Genomic DNA, 15,374 nt, shown 5'->3' with positions numbered 1-15,374 from the left:
CTACAAATATCTTGTATGATTGAACTTGGATTTCAGCTGACATTTTAAAGTGATTTTTTAATTATTATTATTTTATTTTTATTAATTAGATTTATATGCCGCCCCTCTCCGAGAACTTGAGGTGGCTCACAACATATATAAAAACATAGTAGTACTGTACATCTGATCCAATTAATATAATTAAAAAACCCTAAAAATCCTAAAAGAATTTAAAACATTCATTATCATTCACTCCATAAAACACACTAAAGAACAGTCGTTGGTCAGGGGGAAAGATCTAATGACTCCAGGCGTATACTGGTAGTTGTTTTCATTGTGCATTAGTTGTTTTCATTGCTCACCAAATTGACAGAATTCATATACAGGTAGTCCCTGGGTTACGTCGTCCCCGACGTACAACGTTTTGTCGTTACGACGACCCGGGGACAGCTTCGAAGCCACCGCTGCCGCCTCCATTCGGGCGAAGGGATCTCTGCGGTGGGTGGCAGCTTCGGAGACCCCGCGGAGATCCCCTCGCCCGAAAGAGGCGGCGGCGTCTTCAAGGAACCAGCAGCCGGTCCTTCTCGGCGCTGCATTGCCGCCTCCGTTCGGGCGAGGGGATCTCTGCGGTGGGCGGCCTCGGAGGCTGCAGCAACGCAGCGCCGAGAAGGACCGGCTGTTGGTCCCTTGAAGACGCCGCTGCCGTCGTTCATGTAAATCAGAATACAGTATTCCGACTTACACGGAAATTCGGCTTACGACGCCCCGTAGGAATGGATCGACGTCGTAAGTCGGGGACTACCTGTATGTGATAGATGCAAGCTAAGTGTAGTAGTTGCCAATGTCAAGAAGCTAGTTATAATTGCATTTCCCATCAAAATTCACAGGAATAAAAAGTTTGGCGGAGATTTTGCATTTTAAAGTGGCTGTTAGGTCATTGCTTCATTATACGCATAAGTACCAAAACAATCTGCTCCCTCACCCACCTGGACACTATTGTTGCAACAATATTGTGGAAACCCTGCAGGCTACGCACACACATGTTGACTTCATCAAATAACTGCTGATTTTGTTAGCACTAATTTTAATTACTGGCAGTCCTCAACATAAGACCCCAATTGAGCACAAAAGTACCATTGTTAAGCAAGACAGTTGTTAAGTGAAGCATTTGGTCATTAAGCAAATCTGGCTTCCCCCATTGACTTTGCTTAGCAATAGCAATAGCGTTTAGGCTTATATACCGCTTCACAGTGCTTTACAGCCCTCTCTAAGTGGTTTACAGAGTCAGCATAGAGCCCCGAACAATCTGGGTCCTCATTTTGCCAACCTTGGAAGGATGGAAGGCTGAGTCAACCTTTTGCCGGTGGTGAGATTCGATCTGCCAAACTGCTGGCAGCGGTTGATCAGCAGAGAAGTAGCTTGCATTACTGCACTCTAACTGCTGCACCACCAAGGCTCTTTTAAAGAGTCAGAAGCCAGCTGGGAAAGTTACAAATATTGATCACGTAGCCCCAGGACAATGCAACATCAATCATAAATTAGATCCTTGCCCCCTGGCCAATGAATGTGTCAAGAGAATGTTGAATGAATGGAATAGAAACATAGAAACATAGAAGACTGACGGCAGAAAAAGGCCTCATGGTCCATCTAGTCTGCCCTTATACTATTTTCTGTATTTTATCTTAGGATGGATATATGTTTATCCCAGGCATGTTTAAATTCAGTTACTGTGGATTTATCTACCACGTCTGCTGGAAGTTTGTTCCAAGGATCTACTACTCTTTCAGTAAAATAATATTTTCTCATGTTGCTTTTGATCTTTCCCCCAACTAACTTCAGATTGTGTCCCCTTGTTCTTGTGTTCACTTTCCTATTAAAAACACTTCCCTCCTGGACCTTATTTAACCCTTTAATATATTTAAATGTTTTGATCATGTCCCCCTTTTTCCCTCTGTCCTCCAGACTATACAGATTGAGTTCATGAAGTCTTTCCTGATTGTTTTTTTATGCTTTGGGGGGGGGGTGTTAGATTTTTTAATTAATGAATTGGCTTCAAGATATTGTATATTGTGCATTATATGTTGTGAGCCGCCCCGAGTCCTTGGAGAGGGGCGGCATAGAAATCCAATAAGTAAATAAATAAATAAAATACATGCCAGTTGCCAAGCATCGCTGACTGGGGAATTCTGAGAGTTGAAGTCCACACCTCTTAAAATGGCTAAGGTTGAGAAACATTGCTATGGGCTTTTTTTCTCTCCTCTTTTTGATTCTGACTATCTGACATCGATAGCTTTATTCAGTGCTGCATCATCCTCTTTTAAAATATGAATTGATTGCTGATATATTCTCTGCCAATAGATTATGTACTAGAGAAAGAAATGTTGCATCTGCCTTCGTTTTCCCCGCAGTTCATTTCCCGGAAGTCCTCCCCGTGTGCTCTTTATATGTGAGGGTTTGTGGTCAAGATAGGGCACTGTGTCCCCCGGGTGTTGTTGGCCTTGCTCCAAAAACCTTGACCTTGTGGTGTTAAACAATATGATCAAGGGAGCTCTCTGAATGTCCACTTGAGCAATAGTAAAATTAGCCTCTCTGCTTTAGCAGCAGTTGCTGTTGTTCAAGCAAAAGGAAGGACAAGCAAAAGGATTTGGCCTCTGTCAAATAGGATTGTACGCTCTTTGAAAAATCAGATCCAGGAACTGTGTACTTTTCTGCACTCAAGCATTTCCATCAAGGAATATTTTTATACAATTAAAAGTTCATGTCTCAGCTAGTCCTGTCCCTGAAGTTCTAGCCATTTCAGTACATAATTACAACTGCTTGGCTTTCAGTAACACACAGTTTGTGGATAAATTGTCTTTGAAAAGTGTTTGGAATGTTGAGATAAAATTACTGATAATCATTTGAATAAGGTAATCAAATTTTGTCCAGGACAAAATTGACCAACGTTCAAAATGCCAACTATAACTCACAAGGCCCTAGGCCAGTGTTTCCCAACCTTGGCAACTTGAAGATATTTGAACTTCAATTCCCAGAATTCTGGGAGTTGAAGTCCAGATATCTTCAAGTTGCCAAGGTTGGGAAACACTGCCCCAGAGAACTATTTGAAAAAAAAGTGCCTTCTCCCTTATGATTCTGTTTGTTCTGCTCTTTAGTCATTTTTAATTATAAATGGCATAACGAAACTAACAGAGCAAGTAAATAAGTGTTTATGTCTTTGAAATATATTTAATAAAAGTAAGAAATTGGACAGAGAAATTTTAGGACATGGAAATACAGTACTGAAAGAAGGATTTGGTAAAGTTCCTATTGTTCAAAAAGAATGTTTACTGAAAAAACAAAATGAATGAGAATCTGAAAAAGAAATTTAAATAAAAAAGCAGGGTGTGAATCTAATTAGAAGGTTTTTAGTACTTAGACACAAAGATTATTTTCAAGAACCGAAAGATGGAAAATACAGTGGTACCTCGTGATACGAACCCCTCGCCATACGAACAATTCGAGATACAAACCCGGGGTTCGGAAATATTTTGCCTCTTCTGAACTTTTTCCGTCTTACGAACCCGTCGCCCGAACGCCGAACCCGGATGTTCGGCAAAAGTTCGGGTGGCCGCCAAGAAGCCCCGCCGCCCAGCTGTCACCTTTTGAAACAGCCAGGGGGCTTCTTGGCATCCTCCCGAACCCAAACGCCAAACCCGAACTTTTGCCGAACTTCCGGGTTCGGCGTTCGGGAGGCTGCCGAGAAGCCCCGCCACCCGGCTGTTGCCTTTTGAAACAGCCGGGGGGCTTCTCGGCGGCCTCCCGAATGCCGAACCCGGAAGTTCGGCAAAAGTTCGGGTTTGGCGTTCGGGTACGGGAGGACACCGAGAAGCCCCCCGGCTGTTTCAAAATGTGACAGCCGGTCAGCGGGGCTTCTTGGCGGCCCCCTGAACCCGAACATTTGCCGAACTTCCAGGTTTGGCATTGGGAGAACGCTGAGAAGCGCCCGGCTGTTTCAAAAGGTGACAGCCGGGCAGCGGCGTTTTTTGGCGTTTTTTTTGCACGCATTAATTCATTTTACATTGTTTCCTATGGGAAGCAATGTTTCGTCTTACAAACTTTTCGCCTTACGAACCTCCTCCGGGAACCAATTAAGTTCGTAAGACGAGGTATTACTGTATATTGAAAGGTACTGAGGTAAAATAATTTTATCTCTTTCCCCTCTTTATCTCACACTATTATTTGACTAGTTTTTCCAACCCATTTTTGTGTTTTGCATAATGCTGCCGCTGAAGCATTAAGTAGAGCACAGAACAGCATGACAAGTTCATATCTATGTCAGTGGATTTATCTATTATGCTAAACTAGGACTACCATATATGGACAGCAAAAATACAAGTGACCACTAAATGGCAGAAAGAGTTAAGAGTTTTCTACATCTCTTTGCTACCATCTTGTGGCAATCTAGATTTTTACAGCTCTATATAGTAGTCCTAGTTAAGACTCTACACTAGTGGTTCTCAACCTTCTAATGCCACGACCCCTTAATACAGTTCCTCATGTTGTGGTGACCCCAACCATAAGTCCAGCGCCAATTCTCCCAACACAGCTTTAAACTGATTGGCAAGAAGGTCAGAGCGACACCCCCACTGTAAACACCTAATTGGTCAGATTGTAAAAATATGTTCCAAGGTGCCAATATAGAAGCTTTAGTTCCTAACACTATGGAAAAATTGTCTTTTCCCATGGTCTTAGACGACTCCTGTGAAACAGTCGTTCGACCCCCAAAGGGGTCCCGACCCCCAGGTTGAGAACCACTGCTCTATACAGTTCCCTACGTGGGTCATACGCCCCACAGGGGGGCAATTTGATTTTTGAGGGGGGCCATTGTAACCTTGTTTAAACCAAGTTAATGGCCTTTTAGGCTTCCTCCGCGTGAGTAGGAATTCACTTTTTGAATAGTAAGAATTATATTGGGCCAGAATACATCCGGAACCGCCTTCTACCGCACGAATCCCAGCGGCCGATAAGGTCCCACAGAATTGGCCTTCTCCGGGTCCCGTCGACCAAACAATGTCGTTTGGCGGGCCCCAGGGGAAGAGCCTTCTCTGTGGTGGCCCCGGCCCTCTGGAATCAACTCCCCCCAGAGATTAGAACGGCCCCCACCCTCCTTGTCTTTCGCAAATTACTCAAGACCCACCTTTGTCACCAGGCATGGGGGAGTTAGGATATTCCTTTCCCTAGGCCGTTATAAGTTATGTATGGTATGTTTGTGTGTATGTTTTGTTTTTATAATAAGGGTTTTTAGTTGTTTTATTAAATTGGATTGTTACATGTTGTTTTTTATCATTGTTGTTAGCCGCCCCGAGTCTGCGGAGAGGGGCGGCATACAAATCCAATAAATAAATAAATAAATAAATAAATAAATAAATAAATAAATAAATATATGTCACAGGGGTGGGGGGGCACGGGCGACATCAGGGTTTTAGAGATGCTTAGGCGGAGCATGGCCAAAAAAAGGTTGGGAACCACTGCTCTATATGTTTTACTATGATTTATTAAATAATACACAGCTGGCTTCCAATAAATCCCATTTGGCTTAGCATGACATCTGAACCCAGCCACAAATTACATTTTATTCAATTTCAGTATTTGTTAAGAGTGAAATGCTATAATTATTAAAACTGTCGGCCCTAACAGTATTTGCTTCCAGCTAGGTGGAATAAATACACACCTAGTTATGCTTTGTTCTAGACAGGATAGAGCTAGTCCAACTTACCATTTCTAAACAGAACTGTAATTATGCTAGCAGCATATAGGAGTGGAATTAATTTAACACACAAAAAAAAATCGGAGTCAGGCTGGGTTGAATAATGTTCCCCCCTTTTTAATCTTTCTGCTGTTAGATGGGGAAGTCTTTAGAGCCATCACAGAAAATATTCATGTTAATAATCCTCAGAGGTGGGCTTCACATACTGTAACAACCAGTTCGCCCAGCACTGGAAAGATGAGCGTGCACCATCTGCGCATGTACATGGCATCACAAAACATAGCAATTCACTCACGTGCACCTTCCACACATGCGTGCGATGTCAAACAACCCCAGCAATATAGGATGGGATTGCGCCCAGGCAGGCCACTACTACCTGTTCACCCAAACCGACTGAATCCCACCACTGATAATCACGTTGGTAATTAAATTTGTAAATGTAAAGGTGTCAATTTTAAAAAAAAACCAATTTTGTGTGCTTGTAAAGGTCAGGTGAATGTGACTTTTCTTGGAGGACTTTCAATGACCATTGTTTCATTTGTCATAAACGAGACACATCAGTTAGGAGCTTTCATTTTCTATCCACTCAGGTATATAACTGGATTTAGACATCACACTTGAACCAGATTTGTTAAGCTTGTTTTAATTAATAAACATAATTATCTAGATTCAACCAACCAACAAACTGGCTGGGGGAATTCTGGGAATTGAAGTCCATCCACCGCCCTAATCAATCAAGTAGAATAAGGCCCTTTGAGTATTAGGGTAGGATTCTTCTGGTATACAGCAGGTTGTAGGCTAAGCTAAAAAATCAAAAAGAACGTTCAACAAAAGGTTACTGGCAAATCACTTCCGTTTTATTGCCAACGAAGCTACCCAGATGTCTGCATGAAGCCACTAGTTGTTAAAACTTAACTAAAGGAAACTTATATTTTTCTTGTATAGTATGAGAACTGCTCAAAAGATACATATATTCACACACTAATTCATCCATCGATATCGACACCACCTCCCTGGGAAACCCTGGCACAAGACCGACCAACATGACACATGTTGATCCACCAAGGCTGCCAGACATCAGAGGCCAGAAGAACATTCATAGCAGAAGAGAAGTGAGCACTTCACAAAGCCAGAGCTGCAAATGCTGCGACAGTGGGGCCCACACGTCTGCCCAACATGTGGCAGAACATTTTGTGCCTCTATGGGCCTTACCAGCCACCTGTAGACACATTGCGCACAGCCCACAACCTATTAGATGTCAAGGTCCTCTTCGAACACGATGGACGAACATCAGTTCATCCATCACAGATTCGTATTGTCAGAATAGTGAAGAGGTCTCTCTGTTCTCCATAGCACAATTCTTCTTGATGCACAATTAGCCCTTTAGTTCTTAGTAATATTCCAGCTTTTAGAAATTAATTATGTAAATACATAATTCAAACACATATTTGAAAAGAATATTCTCCTGATATATATATATGTATGTATGTATGTATGTATGTATGTATGTATGTATGTATGTATGTGGTGTGTGTGTGTAGTTTTTCAGTGCACATTATTGTTTAGATAATTTTCATGTAGATAATAGTTATATGTTGTAACATAAATGTGTGGATATAAACATGTTTACTTTCCAAACAGATAAGAACTAGTTTTTACTAGCTAAAGAACATGGGGGCCATGTCCATGCCAGCTCGTCAAGTCAGTTAAGAGTTTATTTCAAAATATTTTTTCAAGGATATCTACTTGCTGTTTTTCGTTGCCTAACCTGCTTGCTTTTACATGGTTCCTTTTATTAAACCACACTCCCTCCACACAAGTGGATTGAGTAATGACTTTATTCTCTCTTTGCATAAATATCACCACATTCGTCAGCAGGAACTTTTATACAGTCCTCCTCTGCATCATTTGTGTTAAGAAAAGGTCCGCCGGTAATGACAATTCTATTTCCTTCAACATGGTTTAAATAAGGGTTTTTTGGGTTTTTTTGGCTTATCGAAGGAGGAGAAATTTTAGTAAAGTCTTCAGGTCAAGCTCAACTCTTGGCAGCTGCAATAATGGGTCTATGTAGTGAGGAATTGGCAACAGTCAGTGATAGGCTGGTGCCGTTTCAAACTGATTCTTTAAAACCAGTAGTGGAAATTTACCACCGCTCGCTGAACCAGCAGTGATGACTGGCGGTCAGCGCTCCCGAACCATTCCTCCCGGTCACCATGGCTTGCCAAAAAAAAACCTCTGCACCTGCGCAAAGGCTACTGTGCATACGCACAGGGTAACTTCTAGATGTTTTGTGTGATATGACGGGCGCGTGAGCAAAGCTAGCACATGTGCAAAACACACACTTCCGTTGCGAAGTCGAACCCACCCCTGGTAATAGTATAGAAGTGGCTTACTGCTGCCATCTGCCAGGCTGGTTTTTGATTTACCAGTTTTACCTTGCTATAATATTAATAGACCTGATATTCTGTGGAGGTCTACTAAGCACACTCTTGACCCGACCTTCCTTTGCATCCCAGAACAGTCTGGGGATTGCTACCTGCTGAGGGTGTGCTAAAAAATGAAAATCCATGAAGCGTCTGACAGGAGCTTTCTCTTTACCATATAAATTTGCATGGAATTAGAGCTATGTAAATATCAGTCCAACAGTCAGTGCAATTTTTTCCATGTTTCTTCTAACCTCTAGGAAAAGCTTCCTCTAATACATTTCTTTCCCAGTGTTCTTTCCAGATGTTCTAGAATTTCAGACATTTCCATGCTAGCAGGCATTCTGGTAATTAGAGTCTGCATCTCTGGAAGGCACCAGTTGAGGAAGACTTTTCTAAAAATGCATATATTGCGAAGACAGTTTGCATTTTCTGCAGTGTGGATTTTAGACCAGTTAGCAGCAGTGACCTATGTTTTTGCTAGATGAGGAAAAGAAACAGCTACCACAGAGTTTGTCAAAGTTTATACTGCGTGAATGTCTTTTAACTCGGAAGTTATTTTAATTTAAGAGGAAGACTGTTAAATAGCCCTTAGGTTTCCCTCCCTCAAGTTGCAGAATAGCCGAGTGGAAATAAATCCATTAAATATATCAGTGTGCAAGATTATTACAGCAGGGAAGAAAATCAAAGATAGTACAATTGAATTAATTGGAACTATTGATTTTCCCCTATGGCCCATTGGCAGCTGGATCCAGTATCTAAAAATCAGTTTTTTGCTTGACTGATATGGAAGACATAAATAACATACTTATTTTTCCCCTGATAACTTAATTTGGACTTTAAATGCATTGATCTTGGAAAAAGAAAGCATGTTGCCTTAAGGCCCTAGCTCTAGCCATAAAAGTACCATTACTGAATCCCCACAAGTTCAGAAATAGGAGGTGCATGGACCATCAGTTCTTCATAATTGTCCAGGAATAGCTTCAAGCGGGACCGGTAAGAGTCCTCATTGTATTGTAATTTCTTCTTTTTCAAATACTGAGAAACTATAGGTTTTATCTGAAATATAATGGAAAGATATGGTTAGTATTACAGTAAATGTTAATATTTTTTTTTCTTAGGCCCAGCCAATCTAAAGAACATTGCTGGTCACTAAAAATGGCAGAAATCTTGTTAGGCACAAACAAGATCCACACAACAGGACTTTATTATTAGATTAATACCTTATAAGTCAACTAGTCCAACCTCCCACCCAAGCAGGAGACCCTACACTAGGGATGGCAAACCTTATTTTGTTTGCATGCCAAAATGGGGGGAGTATGGGGATCGTGCATGCATGTGCCCATACCCATAATTCCATGGGCTCCCCCTTGCATGCGTACATGACCCGCCACTCCCAGCACATGATGGCCCACCAGTTTTTGCTCTCCCCAGGCTTCAGATACTTTCTAGGAGCCTTTGCGGTGTGTGGCAAAAACAGCTTCCCCCCCCCCCCCAAAGGCTCTCCGGACCTTTCTAGAAAGGCTCTGTAGCTTAGGGACACCAAAAAAGATGGACCTCCTCCACCTTTTCCGGAGAATAGAAACAGCCTATTTCCCAACTCCCGTCAGCTGACCTGAGCTTGCATGCTCACCAATATAGCTTGTGGCACACGTGTGGAATGTTTGCGTCAGGGCCCTACATCATTTCTGACAAATTTCTTGAAAGCCCCCAGTGATGAAGCTCCCACAACTTCTGAAGGCAAGCTTTTCCACTGATTGATCGCTCTCACCGCCAGAAAGTTCCTATTTATTTATTTATTTATTTATTGTTTGTTTGTTTGTTTGTTTGTTTGTTTGTTTATTTATTTATTTATTTATTTATTTATTTATTTATTTATTTATTTATTTATTTATTTATTTATTTATTTATTAGATTTGTATGCCGCCCCTTTCCGTAGACTCGGGGCGGCTCACAACATAATAAAACAATTCATAACAAATCTAATAATTTACAATTTAAAAATTTAAAGTAGTTGAGAAAACCCCATTTTTAAGCAGACATACCTACAAACATACCATACATAAATTATTTCTAGGTTGAACCTCTCCTTGATCAGTTTCCATCCATTATTCCTTGTCTGAACTTCAGGTGCTTTTGAAAATAGCTTTACTCCTTCCTCTCTGTGGCAGCCCCTCAGATATTGGAACACTGCTATCATGTCTCCCCTGGTTCTTCTCTTCACTAGACTGTCCATGCCTAGTTCCTGTAACCATTCTTCATATGTTTTATGAAGGAACGGTTCCAGTTCCCTAATCATCCTGGCTGCACTTTTTCTTGAGTCTCAACATCTTTTTTATAGTGTGGTGACTATTATGTTCTATCTATAAAACAGGAATCTCCTGACTGGCAGCTTTCTTTTGGAAACAAATAGATAAATAAGGTTCCAAGAAGTTGGGCAGTTGGGCAATTGATCATAGCCTTTCAACAGGCTAACTCCACATTTGAGCCCTCCTCCTTGCCAGATTGGGTGCTTCCAAGCACATATACAACTGAACTAAGTATTAATTAAACAGTATAAACAGAGTGATTTAGCAACCTCTGAGATACCTGTCATTTTAGCTCCCTTAAGAGAACATGAAGAGTTCTTGAAGAGAAACCAACAATTTTGTGATGTAAAGTACTATAGAGTTAAATCAAATTACCGTAGCTGTATATATGATCCATAGAAGGAAGGATTAGACTATCCAATGTGAAATATATTTGTTATCATTCATAAATGAAACTTATTCTTAGAAAATGTTATTTCAGGTCCATAGGATGTGTAGTTTTTGCCCAGGGCCCCCTTTCAATCTCAAAACAACCTGAACTATCTAAAAACTAATTTCTGATCAAGAACATAACTTTCTTTTCTGTTGTTGATGGATAGGATTTTGGCCTATATTAGTGATGGTTAACCTTTTTTTCCTCGGGTGCTGAAAGCACATGTGTCCGTGGGTTATTGCACATGTGCGAGTGCCCACATCCAATAATTCAATGCCTGGGGAGGGTGAAAACTGCCTCCACTCTGGAGGCTCTCTGGAGGCCACAAACAGCCTATTTCTCAACTTCTGGTGAGCCCAGTAGTCTGGAGTCTGGGGAGGGCAAAAATGCCTTCCCCTGTGCCCTGGAGGCTCTCTGGAAGTCAAAAACGCCTTCCCAGAGCCCCTGCGCAAGACAAAAATCAGCTGGCTGGTGCGCACATGTGTGCTGGAGCTGAGCTAAGGCAACAGCTTGTGTGCCAGCAGATATGGCCATAGGTTCACCATCACTGTCCAACATGAAACTCATCAGCTTTTAATCACATACACTTTTCTTTACAAGTAAACATTCAGCAGGAATTTATTTTGCCCCACTGTATCCTTCCAAATGCCCATCCCATCTGCCATTCAACCTCGCACCTTCAGGCACATGTTATCAGAAAAACCTGGGAAGAGGTGATGCTCCACGTGACAACTAATGAGCGAGTGTCCAAAAGTCCAGTCCAACAGAGGATTTCGAGGCAAATTGAGAACTCCGCAGCTCATCATGTAGATTCGTTTTGGCTTCTTCTCAGGTGAAAACATGGGTAGACCAATATGCTATAAGATCAACCACAAATGTTAATTTATTAGGACATTAGGAGACCAAAACTGTTAGGATAGCAATGCCGTTAGCCAAGAAGGATTCTTTAAACTGTGAAATAGCAATAGCAATGACACTTATATACTGCTACATAGTGCTTTATAGCATAGTCTGAGCGGTTTATAACTTTCAGCCTATTGCTCTCAACAGTCTGGATCCTCATTTTACCGATCTTGGAAGGATGGAAGGCTGAGTCAACCTTGAGCTGAATGCACTATTGGTGACTAATTCTTCCCACAGTTGGTTAGGATTGAACTCCTGGCTATGGTCAGAGTTAATCTGCAATACTGCATTCTAACCAGTGCGCCTGGTTCATCTGAATGTTTTCTCCAATTTCTTTGCAATTTGCAATGTCATAGATTCCATTCCCTGGAACATTTGCAGAAAAACTTCAACAGGTATGAACAAGAGATGGAAAACCTATAGCCCTCTACATGTTACTGATCTCAGCCAGCAGAGCCAGTAGAGACAGATGCTGGGAATTCAGCAACATTTGGAGATCCAAGTTCCCCAAATAAAAATTAGTCTCTTTCTGACAAAATACTCAATATTCACCATTTAATTAAAAACAATAATATAATCAAATACCTGCAATCAAATCTCGCCAAGAGTATGTAAGATTATATCTCACCAAGTCTCTGTAGGACAGTCAGAAACACTTTCCTGTTTTCCCAGTATGTATTTTTTAATTTTAAAAAGACCTCTTAAGAATGAATGATGAAATGGTTGCCCTATATTATGTTGCTTCTTAATGGCAGAAGGTGAAGAGGAAATAAAGAGCCTTTTGATGTGGGTGAAGGAGGAAGAGTGGAAAAGGTGATTTGAAACTCAACATTAAGAAAACTAAGATCATGGCACCCTCTCAATCTATGCCAAATAGATGGGTGTAAGAAACATATAGGGCCTTTCTATATTTTCTGTATTATGTTGTTAATAAAGACTTTTGCTTTTATTCTCTTGGTCTGGGGAACTTTTCTAACAATGGGGAAGAAATGGAGGTAGTGACAGATTTTATTTTCCTATGCTCCATGATCACCGCAGATGGGGATTACAGCCAAGAAATTAAAATATGCTTGGTCCTGGACATAGCCAGCAAAAGTGCTATGTTTTTCCCAGTTGCAATGTATGACTGTGAAAGTTGGACCACAAGAAAGGCTGAGCACTAAGAATTGAGGCCTTCAAACTATGGTGCTGGAGAAGACTCTTGCTAGTGGAGATCAACCCTGACCGAGCTTTAGAAGGACAGATCCTGAAGATGAAACTCAAATACTTTGGCCACCTAATGAGAAGGAAAGACTCACTGGAGAAGAGCCTAATGCTGGGAATGATTGAGGGCAAAAGAGGAAGAGGACCACAGAGAAATGGAGGATGGAATCACGGAAGCGGTTGGTGTGAGTTAAATGGACTCCAGGGGATGATAGAGGAATGTTTGGTTTTTTAAATAATGATAGGGTTTTATATGTTTTTTAGTATTAGATTTGTTCCATTACTATTTTGTTTTTTATTACTGTTGTGAGCCACCCCGAGTCTTCGGAGAGGGGCGGCATACAAATAATAATAATAATAATAATAATAATAATAATAATAATAATAATAATAATAATAATAATAATAATAATAGACAGGAAGGCCTGGAGTATCATTGTCCATTTGGTCACGATGTGTCAGACACAACTTCACAACTAACAACACGTTGCTTCTAAGAAGCCTTATTTTTACATTATGCACAAGATCATAGCCACAGTGCAATTATATAGCTAGGAATATCATATACATTGAAAATAGTTGTTCCAATTATCTTTTCAGTCTCTCTAAACAAAGCCTCCTTTCTCAATCTCTTTAGTATCCCAATCAAGTGTTCAATTCTATTGACTGTGTTCGGAGACCAATACTAGTAATTGATAAATAAAATTTAGTACAGATACATTAAAATACATTTGTAAAAACAACCTGACTTGCATCTAACATATAAAATATAAAACCCAAGGTGTAGTATATAACATAAACACTGTTTTATATTAAGTATAATATCTAAAATTGCAGCAAAGTAAAAAAAAAATCTATTAATATGAGCAAACTAGTAATATTTAAATTTTAAATAAGTCGGGGAATGGATTGAGGGATAATGGCCCATCAGAGTTTGATGGACCTTTTGCGCTGATGGCCAAAATCTAGCTAAATACACTTGTAACGGGGTAGAAACAAAGAAACATAGAAGACTGACGGCAGAAAAAGACCTCATGGTCCATCTAGTCTGCCCTTATACTATTTCCTGTATTTTATTTTACAATGGATATATGTTTATCCCAGGCATGTTTAAATTCAGTTACTGTGGATTTACCAACCACGTCTGCTGGAAGTTTGTTCCAAGGATCTACTACTCTTTCAGTAAAATAATATTTTCTCATGTTGCCTTTGATCTTTCCCCCAACTAACTTCAGGTTGTGTCCCCTTGTTCTTGTGTTCACTTTCCTATTAAAAACACTTCCCTCCTGAACCTTATTTAACCCTTTAACATATTTAAATGTTTCGATCATGTCCCCACTTTCCCTTCTGTCCTCCAGACTATACAGATTGAGTTCATTAAGTCTTTCCTGATACGTTTTATGCTTAAGACCTTCCACCATTCTTGTAGCCCGTCTTTGGACCCGTTCAATTTTGTCAATATCTTTTTGTAGGTGAGGTCTCCAGAACTGAACACAGTATTCCAAATGGGGTCTCACCAGTGCTCTATATAAGGGGAGACTTATACTTCATCTATAAGCAGCATCGGGACATAGGGCGTGTCTGGGTAACCAGAATATACTGAAAGGGAAACCATCTGCACTTTTATAATCCAGGATGCTTATGCCAAGAGATGCTAATCTAATAGATTTCTTCATACAACGTAGGGTTGATAGCCTTACCTGGAAGATGTTGACATGGATGTATGCATGGGCAAGGAGAGCACGGGTGATCAACATACAGCCGAGTGCAGACCAGATAGACTGGAACCCTGAGACATTAAGCAGCAGCCAACAATGGGCATACAGACCAATGAATATACAACACACAGTACGAATGGCAGTTTTCAGTTCTACTTCTGTGAGTAAACCTATGGAAAGGACAATAGGTTAAGCCACGTTTCTTCTTGTTACAGTTTTTGTAGGAAAACAAAAAGTATAAGAAATTGCTCTGATTGGTTTAAGAGGAGAAATAGAAGTTTAAATTGAAATATGATAATAACAATGCGCTAAGACATGTATTTATCGACAGAAAGATGAGATATGATGTAAATACAACTGTTTTTGTGAAGACAAAATCTTTATGTAACTAAATTAATTAACGAAGAGTGTACAGAAGGCAGTTAAAAAAATAACAATAGAGAAGACATTGATAACCAAAAAGAACAATAGTGAATGCCGATGATTTCTATTCACCAGAAAATAATTTGATATCCAACAAGATTGTAACTTTCCTCCTCTCAAGAGGATATTGATGAGATTTTTTTTTAATGTTATTTGTAATTTTGTAATTGTCCATGGTGTTTTTTGTTTGTTTTGGTGTGTATGTTTTTTTCTTTGTGTATTGCAAGTACAGTGTTC

At 40.4% G+C, this 15,374-nt stretch overlaps 1 protein-coding gene across 1 annotated transcript in view; it reads right to left on the bottom strand.

Annotated features, from left to right (window-relative positions):
* Positions 1–5,494: 5,494 nt before the first annotated feature.
* FADS6 (fatty acid desaturase 6) overlaps positions 5,495–15,374 on the bottom strand; it is a 32,454-nt gene continuing 22,574 nt past the window's right edge. The window contains exons 4-6 of the mRNA XM_070739967.1: positions 14,697–14,884; positions 11,568–11,747; positions 5,495–9,207 (exon numbers count right to left, since the gene is read on the bottom strand). Coding sequence (XP_070596068.1) covers positions 9,058–9,207; positions 11,568–11,747; positions 14,697–14,884 — 518 coding nt within the window. The 3' untranslated portion in view covers positions 5,495–9,057. The remainder of the gene's footprint in view (positions 9,208–11,567; positions 11,748–14,696; positions 14,885–15,374) is intronic.

Source organism: Erythrolamprus reginae, chromosome 2 (assembly GCF_031021105.1).
Source record: "Erythrolamprus reginae isolate rEryReg1 chromosome 2, rEryReg1.hap1, whole genome shotgun sequence".
NCBI lineage: Eukaryota > Metazoa > Chordata > Lepidosauria > Squamata > Dipsadidae > Erythrolamprus > Erythrolamprus reginae.
This window is presented reverse-complemented; position numbering and strand designations above follow the sequence as displayed.